The following is a 19,872-nucleotide window of genomic DNA, read 5'->3' as shown; positions in this document are numbered from 1 at the left end:
CTTACACTCTTTTTCTGAAATATTAAGTAGGATCTTTGAAAAGAAGGGACTTTAAAATGGTTTAATAAATTGTAGAGACGCTAACTGGGCCTTCAGTACTGATCAAAATGTCTTCCGAAATAGAAATAAGTGGGAGGTGAAGAAAATCGTGCAGGTTCCGTTTAACAAAGTTTCAAACTAGTAGAAGAATTGTGCTGATGAGATGTTAAATTTGAAGCTTCATTGTTCATAGGATGTGAAGACATTGTTTATGTACAAATCTCTAAGTGTTTTAATCCCACACATTTTCCAAACATTAAATACTGTGTATCTTTGAGAGAATGGAAAAAGGTGGTTGTCATACAGAAGTGCAACAGATTAAGAGTCTCTCTGCATTAAAGTTTTTCCTACATTGGTTCCATATTCTAAGTGAGAGAAGGGCAATTGGATTATTAGTGTAATGACAAATTTTATTTATTGGAGCACAGAGCAGGTAATATAAAGAAGTACTGCAAGATTTTAATTCTATTGCAGACCAGGCTTGTGTTTATTCATCGATTTTTTTCAATGTCCATTGGCCTCATGCATAATGTTGTGTGTAGAATTCACACTAAAACATGGCGTATGGACAAAAGTGTATACACAAAAAAATCATACGCACAAAACCGTGCAGAAGCCAATTTCCATGCACTTTTGCTTAATAAATCCCAGTCAGTGTGAAAAATAACACTTGTGCACGTGCCTGCTGTCCCACCGCAACTCCTCCCAGAATTATTCCCCTTTGAATATGCAAATCAATATAGCCACTTAAGTTCGGCGTTTTGTGAAAAGACAATGGCAAAAGCATGTTTGTTGGCTTAAGCAGTGGTATAAGCAACAAAAGTGTGGTGGAGACACTCGAAAGTTTCAAGTTTAGAAAATCTCACAGTGCCCGAAAAAAAAAAAAGAAGTGGTCAGATATCACAGTCGACGTGTAAATACGAGTCACAGCCCATAGCTTTTTTATTCTGTTTCAGACAATATTACAAAAGCTGATCCCTGTGCGATGGTAAGGCAGTGATTGTGCTGCTGTGCTGAGCCCGTCTTCGGGAGTGGGCTGCACACACACCTCTGCCTCTGAAACTGCTGGTCGACCATCTGGCTCTGTGTAGATAGGTCCTGTTCTGAGTCACAAAATCCAATAGTGGATGCTGTAAAAGATATGGCAAATGAACTAAGGAATATAAGGGCTGTACTATGTGATATTGATCACAAATTAACTGAATTGGTTAAAAAATAAATGCTGCATTTGATTACCTGTTTTTACTTTCTGCTCATTACATTCAAATGAATTTGTAACACTGTCCTATTTGAATGATCACTTGGTGGGTGAGGGTCAGGTTCATTATACAGCTTCTCTTCAGTTACGGGCAAGACACGATTGTGTGCCACATTATATATGCAGCACTCTACATGGTTGCACAATGCAACATACGTTCTATGCACTATAGAGCAGAACATTCATAGACAGGAAATGCTTTCTATTTACATAAGCAAATTCATTCTCTGAAGGTGCCTTTATAGTGTAGCATCGGAACTGAGTGGCACAGCAGATCGATTTGCTGCACTTTATCCTTAAAAGGCTTGCTTGCCTTTTGCTGCACTAGTTTGTAAAAGCACCTGAGACTATGCAGAGCTGCCATTTATATTGGCACTCCTGCTATATATGATGCAATGCCAGCTCATTCTTTTGGTTATTCATCCATGGCTGATGTAACTTGTCCAGAACCATAGCAATACAATGTCCATACAGCTGACCACTCATTTAGAAAACCAAATGTTGCTGTGAATTGCTCTTTGATGTTTCCCAGTTCAACTGCAATGTAACGAAATCTTATATATCTGAATGACAAGTGGATAATACCATCCTATACAGCTGGCATGGCGCGTCTCAGTGATGACAGAGAAATACCCCATCAGTCAGCAAGTTCATGTTTAAAAGCTCCAGTAGTTAAAAATCTGAGAGTGGACAGAACCTGTAAAGCAGCAGGTAGAGCACAATTCCTTAAAGTCTGCCTTTGTAAAGCCGGTGCCAGATCAGTACACAGCTCCAAGAGGATAGCTCTTAGAAATCAAAATTAACTTAGAAGCCATTCATCATTATCTACTGTATAAATATGCTCTCTCTTCTAATTCTTCCATTTGTGACATCTTCTAACAACGCTAAAGCAGCCATGGTAGTTGGAATAGTTTGGCCATTCCATGCACCATTATATTGTTATAGAATGATTACAATCAAGTGAATTACAGTAAATTTGTAAATGATATGCAATTATTTTTTGTGTATTTGATAAAACCTGCATCAGATGTTACTATAAAAAGATAAGCAGACCACAGAAACAGTAGCACTGCTTTGATGCTGGGTGCTGCCAGTTTGCAAAACCAAACAGAAACTTACATATGCACAGTGTGAGGCTGTCATGAAAATGTGCATGGCTTTACACCAAGTTTCGTTTTTATACATCACGAAGCGAACATGGAAATAGGTTTACGCACCTTTTATATATGAGGCCCCAGGTCTTTATAGGTTGTATATTTACCTACCAGTAATAAGATTGAAAATTATTGTAGAGTTGCCTGTTGAATGCATGGATATTTTGAATGAGGTTATGATTAAATGTAATTACTTAAAAAAATATTTGTTAATATACATGGGCATGCTTTGAAATAGAAAAAGAAGCTTGGGAAAGATGTTCATCTTGACAGTGTTGATTCTCCCTGCTAATGTGAGATGGAGGGTAGACCATCTATTTATATTTTATTTAATTTTTTCCATGCATTTTCTTGTGATATTTACCCCTAGATATTTATGGTATTTGGAATAGCTTGGCCATTCTGTGCACCATTATATTGTTACAGGTTGATTACAATCAGCTGCTTTAAATTTATAAACGATATGAGGTTAATTTCAGTGTATTTCATAAAGCCTGCGTCATGGATGTGAATCTAAAAAAAAAGGGAAACCATACAGGAACAGTAGCACTGCTTTGACACTGGGTGCTGCCAATTTGCAAAACCGAGTAGAAACATGCGCACGCAAGGTATGGAGTAGGGGTGGCACTACCATGAGAATAAGTGTGGCTTTATGCCAAGTTTAGTTTTCAAACATCATGATGTGAGCATGGAAACGAGTGTACACACCGTTTTTGTGCATATGCAATGTTTATACATGAGCGCCCGGTGTAATCTAAATTTATTCTGGTAATTTCACTGATTACCTCAGATGACTTCTTGATTTCCAATTTATTTTTGTGAGAAAGATATGAAGTAATCTGGCCTCTTAAAAATACCTTGGGAGTTTCCCAGAGTATTCCTGCTCTGAGGATGCATTTGTCTGAAGAAAATAATCAATTTACTTGTATATGAATTCTATAAGAGCTAATAACGGGGGTTAAGACGCCATTTACGTGATGAATGTGTAGAGTATAGCGATTTAAGCTCCATGATCAGAGGGGCATGGTCAGAGATAATAGTGTTGTGCTTACAAGATTTGATAAAAGACAAAAAATGATTGTCTATGAAGAAACAATCAAGTGTGAGAATAAGGAATACTAGCCAACCCGCGGCATACCATACGCCGCATAATCAGGCCGGTTTTTTAATGATTTTTAAGCACAGGGAGAAAATTAACATTTGAAAAATCAGTAATGTAATAAATCAGCAAGAAAAGCAACATTGTAGCAATGCACGAAACGAACCAACACACAATCGTCCGTGACTGAAAACTCTGTTTTTCAAACTAGAAAACACCCAGCGTCAAACCAGTGCCACTCTTTCTATTTGGTCTACCTTTTTTCAGATTTGCATCACTCCAAAATTAATTACATATTGTTAACAAATTTAATTCACTTGATTTTAATCATTCTGTAACAATATAATGGTGCATGGAATGAACAAACTCTCCAAGATACCAAAGCTGCTTTAGCGTTGTTACTCTCAGTGCACAACTCAGAGTATGTTAGCCCATTGTATGAGTATGTGATATCATACTGTAGCTGCACAGCAGCTGATGAGAAAGCTCTACGGCCGTTGTGTCAACAGTGCAGAGGGTTATTGGGATACAGCTTCCAGTCCTGGAGGACATTTACAGCACATGCTGCCTAAGGAAAGCCACCAGCAACATTGTTCTTGCCTCGCACTTGATGCTTGCTGGGACTGGTACAACCCTGGATTGATTGAATTAATAAATATGTACATCAACGTTCCATAAAAGTTTTGAAGTATCGACATTCGACATTCTAAGCTTACAGCTGGCTTTACATTTATAACAGAGCTCATTGTGTAGCGACTGATTACTTGGAGAAAGAAAACGGAAGAACAGGAATGGGGGGGGGGGGGTAGGTTTTTACAGAGATAGTACTGTTACATTAAATTATTCCATTTAGGGTTACATACATTCCAGCAAGCATCTTGTGGGAGGCAGGAACAGTCCCTGGACAGGGGAAGCAAGAATCATCCCTGTACAGGGCACCAGCTAATCACTACCACTGCTCCACAGTGCCCCCACAGGTATAATACATGCTTTAATGCATTTCATCATTAAAATGATAACCAGTATATATCTCACTATTCTAAAATGTTCAGAGAGCTGTAATATCATGAATGTAATGAACTCTGTGTGGTGATCACTGCCTGTGTGCTCCTGTCTATGAAAGAGAAAATCCGTTTTAAAAGCACACAATGATTAAGGTCGTGGAACACTTAGAATACGAAACATTTAAAGTGCTGCATTTTTTCTATGCCCTAATACGCTTCCATATGACACTCTGACAGTGGACTACGACTCGACTTTTCACCTTGTCTTTGACATCTGACCACTTCTTTTTTTTTGAGTGCCACTCAATTTCCTTTGGATGCTCATACTACTAAGCCACCAAAAAGTATGTTTTTTCTTGCCTCCACTTTACTGAGTATGACCTCTGCTTTGCATTTGCAAGCTTTTGTTTTCCAAAACACTGAACATAAGGTAGCTATTTATATTGATTTACATATTCAAAGGGGTGTTTTGATAGGAGGAGTCTGGCTGGGGTGGCAGGCACATGCACATGTGTTACATTTCACGCTGGCCAGGATTTATGGGGCAGAAATATGTGGAAGTTGGCTTACGCATGATTTTTTTTTTTTTGTGCGTACACACATTTACACTTTTGTCCGTATGCCATTTTTTAGTGTGAATTCTATGCATGGCATTATATATGAGGCTCCAGGTCTTTCATATCCTGAAGCTGTTTCTCATTTTTCTTGTTTAGATCCTTTATTTCTTTCTTTATATCCCTAATATCCTTCCAGGAACAGTCCCTGGACAGGGGAAGCAAGAATCATCCCTGTACAGGGCCCCAGCAATCATTACCTTAAGCTTGGACAATGCATTTTGATCTTCTCAGTGCTCTTTAGACAGAGTTGTGAGTCTAGTGGGGGGTGATGCAGCTGATTCAACAGGGGTTATTAGCTGTAGTTGACAGTGGGAATAAAAGGACATGCTTGGCTCCAATAATCCCCCTTTAATACTCCTTGCTCGCCTTACTTGCAGTTTTGCTCCAATTGACACTCTCGGTTGGAGCTGATGCTGCAGTGTCAGGTCCTGGCAGATCTGTACCTTTGCCTGTCGTTTCCAGGTCAGTCTCTAGCAGGCTGTATCGTGAACTTGTGGCTGGTTTAGACTTTTGCTGCCTTACCTTTTTCCTTTTCCTGTTTCTAAATTGCAAATTGTCATTCTTGGTGACATCACATAGAACAAAGACATAATGAAAATAATTATATAAACCTCCTGATCCTTAGCAACAGTGAGCTGTTATAACTATAAATAAGATACCCTTTTCTAACTATAATAATCTAATTTCTTCACCACAAAAGTATGAATTTCAATCCAAAGCTTGAACATCAAAAGTGGAGCACTACCATTCTAAATCATTATAGTTAACAAAAAAAAAGAGAAAATTGAGACAAGTAGAGTTGAATGGGAGAGGACATGTCGAGAAATCGGCCAAGAACTGTTATGAAGAATCCATCTTGTCTATCATCAAAATCAACTTAAAAACCAAAAAAAATCCAAGTTGAAGACAAAACACAGTTCAATAACAACAATAAAGAACACAGCAACAAACACAAAGATATTTTTAAGTTATCCGCTGACTTAATTAATATATAATAGATAATTACAGATTGTCACTGGTGGCATTTTAAGATTTTATAGTTGGACGATTTAGTTTAGTTTCTGGCTTAGTCCATTTCATTCAGGTGGATATTGCGTGAAGACAGTAGCCTTTCATCTCCTTTTGTGCTTGGCGATGTTCTTTGTTTCACCCACGAAGAAACAAAATTTTTGAAGGTCAGTTGTTAATCCCCTGTGGCTGGTGTTCTTTGGTCATCCACATTTCCATTTTCCTTGGGGCTTCCACTTCAATGCTTGTTTTGTCATGTCACAGTTCTTTTTTCTCAGTGTGTTGCCCATACAATTTCACTTTCTGATCTTCATTTTAGTGGATGTAGGTTCTTAACAGGTGGGGCTGAACACACCCCTAGAAGACAAGGACGCTATCCAAAACCATCTCTTAAATGCTGATACAATGGGAATAAATACAGTTTACTTCCTCTTTGCTCTCTTACTTGCTGGACTGGTGCTGCTGCTCTGTCACATGATATGCTTCTTGCCTGGTGCTTCGCATACTTAAAAGTCTGAACAGCACCTGTCCTCTTTGCTTTGTCTCTCTCTCTCTCTCTTTCCTCCCCCAGACATCCTCTGCTCCTATTCGGGGTCCCACCCCGACACACACCCCTATGAAAAGGAAAATGTATTTACTTTTAATTAAGAGACAGATCTGTCCCCTCTGTCTTCACATGGAGCTCGTTTTACTTTTGAAAGGGACATATGTTTATTTGAAGTGTTTGAATAAAAGTTCCTGACTCAACATTCTCCTGTGTTTCTGTGCAATTCTGTGACCCAAGCATGACAAGGTTGCTATTTTGTCCATTGACATAGGAAGGTATTGCTGATTGTATTTGGTCACCTCACTCCTAACATGTTTCATTGACAAACACATATAGAGTTTTAACAGATTTTATTGTTTTTCTCCATGTCTCTATTCCAAAAAGAAGTTCACTACACTTCCAGTAATGTGAATTCTTGCACATTTTCTATTTCTACCCCTCTGATCTAGATCTTTTCCTCCTGACTGGACTTAATTCTCAGGAGGAGGGGCTATGATATAACAGGTTACGTGACTCCTATATCACAATGGTTGACAATGGGCATAGTGAACATAAACAACATGAATGCAGCCATACATACAAACAGAAAAGGGCAGAGATGATATCCAAAGTTAAATACAAAATGACATCACAAAGACATCAGCAGAAAATCACAGAAAAAATATCAAAACAAAATTAATACTTAATAATTCAATGGGAGTTTGCATGTTCTCCCTGTGTCTGCGTGGGTTTCCTCCGGGTACTCCAGTTTCCTCCCACAGTCCAAAGACATGCAGGTTAGGTGGACTGGCGATTCTAAATTGTCCCTAGTGTGTTCTTGGTGTGTGGGTGTGTGTGTCCTGCTGTGGGTTGGCGCCCTGCCCAGGATTGGTTCCTGCCTTGCGCCCTGTATTGGCTAGGATTGGCTCCAGCAGACCCCTGTGACCATGTGTTCGGATTCAACGGGTTGGAAAATGGATGGATAATTCAATGAATAATAACAAAAACCCAAATGTACAAGAGATTACTTTCCTTGTCATTAGCTATTCACTTTAAGGCAATGACCAGCATGAATTTCTGACAAAGTGTTATTTCAGTTGCTCCATGATGCAATTTACTGCAAGTTCCTTATGCTTTTGTCTGCCATTGACAGCTTCAGGAAGGGATACAACATTGGGAATTATCCTTCATAAATTAGCTGAGTCAAGACTACTTCTAGTCTTGCCTCTGAGACATCCATATAGACTGCAAAAGTGTATGGGAATTTAGGAGGCCTCAAAAGCAACCTTTAAGGGCATTAAGCTTAGGAGGTTCCACAAACCTGTATTGGATGACCATTTCTGTATTAATCCTGTGAATGGTGGTACCTTTGAAGAAAAGTGCGCTATAAACCTCCTTTAATAATGCATAGTTTTGAAAAAACCTTGTCTTTTTTGGAACTAGGCTATTCCATTGCTGCTTTCGCTTTTGACATCTGTGGTTTTACCCTACCTTAACCTACCATCTATCTTAAATATTTCCTTTTCATTGAAAAATGATTGATATGTTGGCCAGTGTCCTTTAAAATTTAATTGATCTCTTTAAAATGGTTGAAGTTCATCACTCCTGCTGTCAAAAAAAAAAAAATCACAATGTTGTCTAAATGCATCACACCATATTGCAAATGGAATCTTAAAAGTATGCCCACCAGATGCTGATCTCTCACTGCTGCTGCAATACTCTAAAAATGAGTACACAACACTGCAAGTGACCACTTGGGATGTTATATGCCCTCTTTTCCATATTCTCATCAAATTCCACTATAGCCATGTTTGGGCTACTCCAGAGTCTTGAAAATGTTTTTTATACTTAGTCTGTCTCTAACACTGTCAAAATGAATTTTTTCACATGTTGGTCTTTGAGATTTAGCACAACTAATTGATGTCAAATAAATACAGGTGAGAGATGTGAACTTTTAAAGTTGTACTTGCCTCTGGAGCCACATATCTACCCTTCTATTTTTAGTATTTTCATCTGTAACATCATTGGCTAGGACCTGTTCTGTCATTCAAAATGTGTAACACTGACTAGATTTAGAAAAAAATAATGTATTTTTTTATCTTTATAAACACTATGGAGTGTCAACTCTTTAAATGCTGCAACTATTCAAATAATTGTACATATTAAACTGTTGGCTTACTCTGTTGTTTTGCTTTTTTTCTGATAGGTACAATAACTTTTGATGATGACACCTCACTGGGAATATTTCAAAGAAGATATCACCATCTAAAGCAATCAATGTCTAATATTCACTGCAGATCCTTTGTTTCATAAACGACTCCAACAGAACTCGGCACCTATAAAAATGAACAACACAACATGTACAAATATTGATTTTAATTCTGATGTGGTATTCTTATCTGTCCTTTACGGTTTTGTTTTTTGTATTGGTCTTCCCATTAATTTATTAGCACTTTATGGTCTTTACTGCATGATCAAGTCTGAAAACATTCTTCCAGTGTTTGTTATCAATCTGCTTTTGTCAGATCTGCTTCAAATCCTCACCTTACCTTTATGGATTGACTACTACAGAAAGGGCCATAAGTGGATTTTTGGGGGAGTATCTTGTCCTGTGAGTGGTGTCATGTACTGGATCAACCAAACTACTAATACTTTTTTCATATTCACAATTTCTTTGGAACGGTATGTGGCTGTTGTCCATCCTCTAAGGTTTCAAAGTCACCAAAAACTCAGAAACTCATGCTTAATTTGTATAAGTGCTTGGCTGAGTATTTCCTTGCTGACATCTATAGCTTATCTTCTGGGGTTTGATCATAGTACCAAAGAAGGTCTGTGTTTAGAGAGTTATCCTTCAGAGAAAGGTTACACTATCTTCCGATTAATCACTTTAACATTTACTTTTCCCTTGCCACTGCTTGTTTTACTGATTTTACATGATAAAACTCGGAAGGTCATTAACAAATCTTTATCAGTTCCGGAAAATGAAAAGAAAAGGATAAAACGCTTATTTTGTGTTGTATTATTCATATTTGTCATAGGACTTGGGCCTTACCATGTAACCAGTTATGTTAAATTTGTCGGAGTGCTTTTTTCTGATAATATTTGCAATTTTAAGGCTAAAATGTTTCTTTACTTCCAGATATCTCTTGGCTTACTAAGCTTAAACAACCTAATGGATCCCATCTTATATATTTTCGTTTGTAAAGATGTTCGTAAGGAACTGTCTGGGGTTTTTAACTGCTTGAATAGGTATCATAATACAGTAAAATAATTAATAAATTACAGATGTACAGAAACTGGTAAATATATGCAGTGTAACAGCTTTATTCTTATAACGAATAGGTTAAATTATATATGAAAAGCTCTTAACTTTCTTGCAAAATCAAAGCTCTCTGTAGCAGTCATTGAGTAAATTCTCATTAATGTTATATTCGATATTTGTTAGATTAGATTACGTTAGATTAGGTTAGTTAGATACTTAATTATTCACAAGGAAAAATTCAGATGCATGCATCAGTGGAAACATAAAAAGCAAAGATACAGACTCACAGGACAAATGATACAATCTTTAAATAGATACATAGATAAATAACTATGACATAAGTTGTGCAGAAAAAGCAAAACACATACAAGGAAACTTAAAAGTACTTAGTCTGGGACATTTGGAGGAAGCATTGAATCTCCTGATACCAGCAAGTAGAAACAATCCCCAGAGGCATTTCTTAGCACACAATAGAGGCATTAGTCTGTAGCTAAGAGTGCTCCAAGACAGCACCACCTGGAGGGGATTTTTCAGTTTTGCTACATTTCTCTTTCCCATGGTATCTTCTAGTAGATAGATAGATAGATAGATAGATAGATAGATAGATAGATAGATAGATAGATACTTTATTCATCCCAAAGGGAGATTCACATACTCCAGCAGCAACATACTGATACAAAAACAATATTAAATTAAAGAGTGATAAAAATGCAGGTAAAAACAGACAATAACTTAGAATAATGTTAATGTTTACCCCAACCCCAGGTGGAACTGAAGAGTCACATAGTGTGGAGGAGGAACGATCTTCTCAGTCTATGAGTGGAGCAGGACAGTGAAGCTGCTCTTCTGTCTGGAGGTAATACTGTTTAGTGGATGCAGTGGATTCTCCATAATTGATAGAAGCCTGCTGAGCACCCATCGCTCTGCCATGGATGTTACACTGTCCAGCTTCATTCCTACAATAGAGCCTGCCTTTCTCACCAGTTTGTCCAGGCGTGAGGCGTCCCTCTTCTTAATGCTGCCTCCCCAGCACACCACCGCGTAGAAAAGGGCACTCGCCACAACCGTCTGATAGAACATCTGCAGCATCTTATTGCAGATATTGTAGGACGCCAGTCTTCTAAGGAAGTATAGTTGGCTCTGTCCTTTCTTACACAGTGCATCAGTATTGGCAGACCAGTCCAATTTATCATCCAGCTGCACTCCCAGGTATTTAAAGTAAGCCCATAGTTAGTCCTGTGATGGCTTTCTTGATATTTTTATTCAAGCATTTTGTATATTTTGAACTCAGGTTGCCTCCCCAGGAGACCACAGCGTAAAACAATATACAGACCACTATGGACTAGTAGAACATTTCCAGCAGCTTGCTGGAGACATGAGTCTCCTCACGATATATGGTCTGCACACGCCCTTCTTCTACAGTGCCACTGTGTTGTCAGACCAGTCCAGTTTTCTGTTTATTTGAACCCCCAGGTTCTTGTAGCTCTGCACCACTTCCATGTCCTACCCCTGAATGCTGACAGGTCTCAGGTGTTCCTAAACACTCCAGAAATCCTCCATCAACTCTTTTGTCTTGCAGATGTTGAGCTGCAGATGGTCATTCCTTCACTACAAAAAAAGTCCTCCACAAGCCTCATGTACTGTGATTCATCTAAATTATTATTGAAGCCTATGATGGATGAGTCATTTGAGAACTTCTGTAGATCATAATTGCTGGTATTTTTACTGTACACTATTAACTTTTCTGAGTATATCAGTTCTGACCACAATGCCCTGTCTTCGGGCCGCCTCCATAGCTCCTCTTGCCTCGTCCTCCTTCCACCCGACTCTAGCCTCGAATGTATGAAGGACGGCCCCTTTTATAGAGTGCCCGGATGAGCAGCAGGTGTTCCCGGCATTCCTCCGTTGGCCGCCCAGCGTGGCGGAAGTGCCGGCTGTCCTCCTGACAGCCCTCCGGGTAACACCAAAGGTCTTCCCCCCAGCACTTCCTGGTGTGGCGGAAGTGATGGGGCAACAAGTCTCCAAGACATCGGGGCGCCTCCTGGTGGTGACCACGGGCCCCTACAGGGAAAGGCTTCCATGCCCTTGACCCGTGGCCCCCAAAGCAACCCGGAAGGCAAACCCCAAGTGATCCAGGCAGGGCTCTGACCCTCTTCCGGTCCCTCCTGTCGTCCCGGCCGGGTCATGGCCCCTGGCATCCCTGACAGTGCCCCACAGCCAGCGAAGACCACTCGTGGGAAAGAGCGACCCGTCCCGTGAGGGCAGCAGAGTCCCGAAACGGGTCCTACTTGAGGATAGCCGGGGTCCGGCCCCGCACTCCTAGCAGGGACAGGGGCGGAGACACAATCCGAGCATCAGCCCTTGGTGCATCCCTGTGCCTCGCACAGGTTGTGCTCCCCCCTTTTACCGGCACCCTGGGGCCTTCTTGATTGGCACCCCCTCCGAGGCCTCCGCGCCCCTTTGGTCGGAGTCACTCGCTTCCCTGCGGCCTCCTCCAGCCATGGCGGTATTCGCACACCAGCAGAGAGATCCTTCCGCAAATGGCCCGACATCAGAGGGCTGGTCCGCCACGAAGGGGTTCCTTCAGCTCGCCCGGGGTCCGTCCCTACAAAAGAGAATACAGGGGCAGAACCGCTGCCAAAGCACCCTTCTCGTGCCACACACGGGCAGTGTTCCCCCCTCCAACCGGCACCCCGGCACTTGCCTGTTCGGCACCCTCTCCGCGGCTTCCGTGTCCCTCTCAATGATGGAAACGCTGGCACCCCCTGCGCTCTCTCCGCTGGCCTCAGGGATTCCCTCTGCTCCCTCAGAGGGCGGCCAGCCGTACGCGTGCACCCAGCAACGTGCCTCACCGTATTGTAGGAGGCGGCACCCAGCCGCTTAATCCTCCCTTCACTCTCGGACGCCTTGACGGTATGCGACTCTGTATTAACCAACACGAGCCCCTTTCCCGTCTGCGTCCCCAACATATAAGAGGAATCGGCACCCAGCCTCTTATTCTTCCGTTCACTCTGGGACGCCATGACGGTTTGAGACTCCTTATGGAAAAGAAGGCGCCTCTTTCCCGTCTGCGTCCCTATAGTGCGGCGCAAGACCGCAGCCGACTCGGGGCGGAGTGGCACTTAGCAGCCCGTGTCCATTCAGCGTCCTCCCGGACACCCCCCTCGCCGCGCATACAGCCCGCGGCGCCGCACCTCCTATCGGAGGGCTGCTTACTCGGAACTGATCGTTAACATCACAGCCTTTTTCAACAGACCCTCCCGCATGCTGTACGGAGTCGGCTGTACTCACCGTCTATGCCGTACCTCTCCGGCTGGAGATTCCAGCGTTGCGCCGTCCCGTTGTCGATCAAAACGTTTTCAGCGCCGCGAGCGCCTTCCTCTCCAGTTCCAGCACCTCAGCCCGGAGGGCACGTAGCATCTGTAATACACGCTGCTCCGCGGGCTGAAGGGACGCCTCCAGCTCCGCCAGAGCAGCCGGCAAAGACAGGAAGTTAACCGACGCAGAGCCTACCGGTCTGTCAGCTTCCAACGCCGGCCACTTCCTGTGGGCCTTCTCCTCCGGCCCAATCGGGTCTCCCCCCTGCCCGTGACGAACATTCCTTGGTCCGGCCTCTCTTCGGTCATTGGCGGGCACCCAAGACACACCGTCCAACCGCGTGCCTGTCATGGGGAGGGACATCCGGTCCGCGGCCATCTTGCCTCCCTTCTTTCGACGCCGACATGCCTGCCGGCAGCCTTGCTGTTGCCAGCGCTCTTCGAGACGCAGCGTCTCCTTCTCCGCAGCCCTCGCGGTTGCCGCCGTGTTACCAGAGCCCCGCAGACCGGCATGCGCCCGCCACCGACGTGAATCCGGGAAGTCCCTGCCTGAGAAAGAAAAAACACGCCCGGCCCACCTGGGCCGGCTGCCGCTAGGCAGGGAACTCACCTTCCCGGACCCATCCAACCGAGGACACCTCCTCGGCGAGGCTTCTTCCGACGCCATGCCGTCCCGGCCTGCAGCAACAGCGCGCTCTTTGGAGACCACTGCTCTCCTGCTAGGCACACCGCCCGCCCGCATCAGGGAAGTATGGCCATCAAACGGACCACTGGCGGTCCATGGGGTTTCTTCTCTCCATGGGGCAGTGTGCACGCAGCACCCGCGGAACGTGGGTAGTGTCCCCTGCTGCGCCGGGCCGTCCACAACAAAATTTCTATAAACAGGTCCCCGCCTTGGAACAGGCGGAGCATCCTGCCGACTATGCCAGATGTGAACTTGTCCCGGACACAGACAGGCGGACATCTTGTTTAAAACCACCACACGTTTATTTACACAAGTATTTACAATAATACAGTCACAAAGACCCAGTCCAGTGGTCACTCAGACCTAGTCACGTGCACAAACCCCAAACCAATCACAGTCCTGGCCACAATGCCTTGTCTTCGGGCCGCCTCCACAGCTCCTCTTGCCTCGTCCTCCTTCCACCCGACTCTAGCCTCGAATGTATGAAGGACGGCCCCTTTTATAGAGTGCCTGGATGAGCAGCAGGTGTTCCCGGCATTCCTCCGTTGGCCACGCCCCAGCGTGGCGGAAGTGCCGGCTGTCCTCCTGACAGCCCTCCGGGTAACACCAAAGGTCTTCCCCCCAGCACTTCCTGGTGTGGCGGAAGTGCTGGGGCAACAAGTCTCCAAGACATCGGGGCGCCTCTTGGCGGTGACCACGGGCCCCTACAGGGAAAGGCTTCCATGCCCTTGACCCGTGGCCCCCAAAACAACCCGGAAGGCGAACCCCACGTGATCCAGGCAGGGCTCTGACCCTCTTCCGGTCCCTCCTGTCGTCCCGGCCGGGTCATGGTCCCCTGGCATCCCTGACAACTGATTAGATGCGGCTATCACCGCAGACCCATGCACTGATCTACCTCGACTGCCTTTGTAATCTTGATAGATGTCAGATGCTGAATGTGGGAAATATTAAAGATGCATGTATTCACCTGGTAGCGCTGTGATCAGTGGCACCTAAAGTGCCCAGTTATGCCCTATCTGAAGAGCCACTCATCTGAAAATGAAAAGGGTGAAAGGGAAATACCCAGATCAAGGATAAAAGTTACAAGTTCATCTGGAGATGGAACAGGCGAAGATCCAGAGTGAGAATAAAATTAAGGTGGAAAGGACTGGCCTGACTTTATATAATGATTTGATTTTTTAATCGTTTGATTGTTTTCATATAAGTTGTTTGAACTGTTATATCTCATAGCAAATTATGGCAAGTTCAGGTACTATGATATTTGGGTATTGAAGATGAGACCTCTTATTTCAGATGATATATTAATGCTGGATAGGTTTCAGCAGACTGAGTCGAAAAAGCAGGAGGGGGACTGAAGCTTTTTATGAATGTGCAATGGTAAATAAGGGAGCAAAGTACAATTAAAACTAAAATGTGTGATCCAGACATTGAATTGTCAACTGAATTCGTCCACATCACTGCCCATGAAAGTAAGTTAAATCATCCAGGCTGACTCAGCAAAAGAAATGATTCACTCTGTACCAATATCTTAATGATGAATCATTCTGAATGCTGGTGACTTCAAACAAGAAATGAAGTGTCTATTAGGCATGTTCCATTTGTGGACACTACAAGCTGGACCTGCCCTATCCAAATATTAATGACTTTAAACATAAACCTGTGGCATAATCTGAGCAGGTCTGACCTCATTTTACTGCCATCTACAAGCCTGTTATCGACAGCAGCATCTCTCTGCTAAGCCAGACGTTTTTTTTTTTTTGTTTTTTTTTGGATGATGTTTGCTTTTATTATATTTATTTCTTTATTTATTTTGGGAACTTCTTTATAATGTTAAAATTATAAATCTAATTTCTTGCATTATAATCACCTTTTGTTTTTGTACTCCTCTTGCCTTACTGTTGTTAGGCCATTTTTTTTTGTTCAGTTCTGTAGTGATTCTACCTTGAGTTGGTTACAAAGTACCCATATTGATTGTACAGACTGAGGATTAAAAATGATTGCATAATCCATTTAGGTTGCATTTTAGGATCCTGTCTTAGGGTTAGGCCTGTTACATTTTTTGACAGAAGTGTTTAGTTTTTCTGACCTCCAAATCAATTAATAAATTCAAGTGGCTGAATATGTGATGGGTTGCGTCAAGCTATTTAATTTACTTTAAATCAGGGGTTTCCTACTGGAGGTGCAAGATGACATTTCTGGGTGTATGACTAAGAATTCCTGTTCTATGTTATGAAAAGAATCAAGCATTGCACATACAGTTGTCACCTGTGAATTAGCTGTACATTTTCATGAGTTTTTTGCTGCTGGTGGAGTGTCATGAAGGCGATCAACCTTTTTTAAGAGAATTGAATTTGGACTTTGCAATGATTAGTACAGAAGTTCTAGTATTGATTTCTGTGCAAGCCTTAATCATGAAACGTCACTGATTTCAAGGTTTGATTGACAATTTTGCCATGGGGGATGAGACAAGGGAGACTGAATTGAATGTAACACCTGCTGCTCACACTCAGCCCATCTCTCCTGCAGCACGTCTGTTTTTGAACTTCAGTGCAGGTGTATATTGGAGGACAAAGCTAGCTGCCTGTGTTTTATTACTGTGGGGCCAAGTGGTCTCCAGTCCTCCAAACACCTAAATCATTTTTTGTGTGTCATTTCCTTCATACCACAAACCTGATATTATGTCTAAGCTTCATGGGAGACACATGAGATTTAGGTATAAAGGTAAATTGCTGAATTTGTATTTAAATTTTAGGTTAAAAACTTATTTTTTTAGTTCAATTTGTTCACCCACAGTACTATACAGTATGTGGTTCAAAAATTAGACAATTGAATTTGGGGTAGGGAGTGCGAACATAAATAAAACATTTGCTAGGATTGCAGAGCATAGAAGAGATTGGGAACCACTGCTTTAAGTTACAGTATATAACTATTTATAGCATTATTTCCCTTTTGGTAAATGCTGTAGTTAGAAGGCAGTGGTCATATGAGGCAGTGCTAAGAAATGCTCCAGGAAGAAATGGCTGGGCAGTAGAATGAGTACATTTGGAGGGTTTCTGTAGGTCCTGGCCTACAAAGCCATAAAAGCAGTGACAGGTAAAACGACATCTGCTTAGTTGCCAGCAAGGACAGCACATGTTCTCCAGTTGTATATGAAGCCATAAGTAAGATAAAGGTTTGAAAGGAAGATATAGAAAGCATTCACCTGCATAGACTGCAATGTGAAGTAAGCACGTAAACGTCTTTGGTGATTGGAAGAAGTTAGTAGACATGAGCTACATTTGGCCAGGAAAAACTTGCTCTGCAAATAAAATGTAAAAGCACACACCAGAGGTAATCTTTTGACCAGTTAGTGTTTAAGTTCAAAACTACAGAACATTTAGAAACAGTGACGAATATTGTGCTTTCTATATAACAGAATCTCAGGTTAATTAAGAGTTTGTGGTGGTATCTAGGTTTTGTTGGTGTGTATTATTTATGTGCATGTTCTTTGTTTTTCAAAGTTTAACTGTTTTTCTTTTTAAATTTCCGTGTGGAAGATACGAGGAATATAGTTTGTTTCTCTTTTTCATCACTACAAACATTTATTTTAAGGCATATAAATTCTGTGCATGTTCACATTTTTGCTTTTTATTTATTAAACTTTGCTTCAAAGTGCCATCACACTGAACTTTCAATTGCTGCCACTTCTGGCAATCAAACATAAGTTCTACTTTTACAAAATCTTTTGTGCCTGTGTCTCTTTCTTTGACTCCTTGGTCTGGTCAGTTACAACTACAGATACCCTGGGATTTGGTCACTAAAATATTTGTTTTACATGCCTGCTAAAAGGATAATGGTTAGTGTGCACTTAGATTAATATTTTTCCAAACCAGAAGGGAATTTTTCAATACCTTTGTGATCATTTACTATCCATCCATCAACTTATTTTCTAAGCTCTAAGCTCATTTATAACCTTGAGAAAAAAAAAAAATACACACACACACACAAATAAGTGATTTCATAAAATAGCACTAAATATTAGGGCTGGGTATTAGCATTGATGTTCCGATTCGATTACATTTTGATTCACAATGTACTGATTCAATTTGCCATTGATTTTATCTTGATTGAATTAGCATGCACTGCTATATTTGAAGTGCTGGCTTTTTTAGAGATTACTTAACCATTTATATAATGTAACAAATTTCAGTAATACTTTATTTGAAGGGTGTCTACATAGTGACTTAGTATTTGCAACTTGTGGAACAAAATGTTACTCTTAAAAAAATTAGCACTGCACTCATTCAAACTTCACCATAATTTAACAAACACATGTATCGACACATCAGAATCCACACATATTATAGAGGGCTCCTTATTTTAATACAATGCAATGGCATCTACTTTATAAAACATCTATATCATCTTGCGAGTAATATTATAAAATAGTCAAATATTGCTTCTTAAATAATAAATATGTTATTCAGTAACCTAATCATGTGTTATGAATCTCCATATAGACACCCTTCAACTTAACTGTGAGACAGATTTATTCACCTATTGGACATTTAAAATAATCTTGAATTAGTCAAAATTAAAGATACAGTGGGAAGACTCTTGCCTTTCTATAATTCTACAAGTTATACATATCTTCATTCGCATTAATCAGTCTAGAAAATGTGTCTTCACAGTTCCTCCTCTGACAAAAAGGAAGGTTTTTAAAACAAGGATCTAGAGCTGATGCTTGTTGACAGCAGCATTGGATGAATAAAACATAAAAGACAAAGAACCAGGCATTGTGACTGACAACAACGCTAATATGATCTGTGGTGCATGTAGATTGAGTTTATCTTTGGACCAAACCTCATATACATGCTCCATGTACTCAAGTCAATCAACTGCAGTGATGTAAAATTTATTTAAAATTAAAATACAAAACTTTTCAAAATCATAGTCCTTGGATTAATCATACACTGAAGAAATATAACATTACACTCTAGGAGTGTAATTTCATATCAAGAGGAACAACAACTACTATAAGATGAGCGAGAGAAAGAGGCAACTGGGGAGAAATATGTAAAATCCCACTGGTTGCTAGAGGGCAAGTGATCAGGAAGATGCCAAGGCCATGTAACTCTCTTATTAGAAAGCTAGTGAAGCCATGGAAGGGAAACAAGTGCACTGACATGTGCCATGTGACCCTTGGGGTCAGTAGCGCAAGATGTTGGGGTCAGGATATTTGATCCAAAGCAAGATAGCAGGGTTTGGAAGAGAGCTAATACACATCTACAACAACTGTAAGGCCAGTGCATAGTTCATCATTTAGATAACTGGGGCATTTTTTTGCTTTTAGAAAAGGAGTGACAGAGAGGCTACATTAAATTCTGGCCCTTTAAGTACAGCTTAAGGCTCAGAGCACCAAAGATGTGAAGAAAACTCATTTTTGATTAATTTACTTTCACTTGGCATCTTTGATCTATTAACTTTGACTTTCAAATTTTTGAAAATGTTTTGTCTTCATTTGTTCTTCTACATTTTATGTTTTTTTAACTTAAAGTTTCCTTTATCAATGTATGACCATTTTCAGATTGATTTTGACCTGGCATTTTTTTTTTATTTTACTATTTATTGACATTTTTCTAATGACCAAAGCCAATTGCTGCCATTACTCATATCAGTGTTATTTTTCCTTTCAACCAAACTTAAAAAGCTGTAAATTATGTGTATAACATACACATTTCTACTATTCTACTATGGTATAGTAGAATAGTAGTATATATATATATATATATATATATATATATATATATATATATATATATATATATATATATTCTTTGAGCCACTAGATGGGGACATAGCCTTATTTCAGAATTTCTATAACAAATGAACAGTATAGCTGCCCTTTGTCGACATCTGTCACT

At 41.1% G+C, this 19,872-nt stretch overlaps 1 protein-coding gene across 1 annotated transcript in view; it reads left to right on the top strand.

Moving 5' to 3' along the window:
• LOC120523772 (G-protein coupled receptor 4-like) overlaps window positions 1–10,579 on the top strand; it is a 29,090-nt gene extending 18,511 nt beyond the window's left edge. Inside the window, exon 2 of the mRNA XM_039745377.1 lies at window positions 8,912–10,579. Coding sequence (XP_039601311.1) covers window positions 9,050–9,976 — 927 coding nt within the window. The 5' untranslated portion in view covers window positions 8,912–9,049 and the 3' untranslated portion in view covers window positions 9,977–10,579. The remainder of the gene's footprint in view (window positions 1–8,911) is intronic.
• Window positions 10,580–19,872: the final 9,293 nt, after the last annotated feature.

Source organism: Polypterus senegalus, chromosome 1, assembly GCF_016835505.1.
Source record: "Polypterus senegalus isolate Bchr_013 chromosome 1, ASM1683550v1, whole genome shotgun sequence".
Classification (NCBI taxonomy): domain Eukaryota; kingdom Metazoa; phylum Chordata; class Cladistia; order Polypteriformes; family Polypteridae; genus Polypterus; species Polypterus senegalus.
The sequence above is the reverse complement of the archived record's forward strand: the minus strand, read 5'-3'. Positions and strand labels throughout refer to the sequence as shown.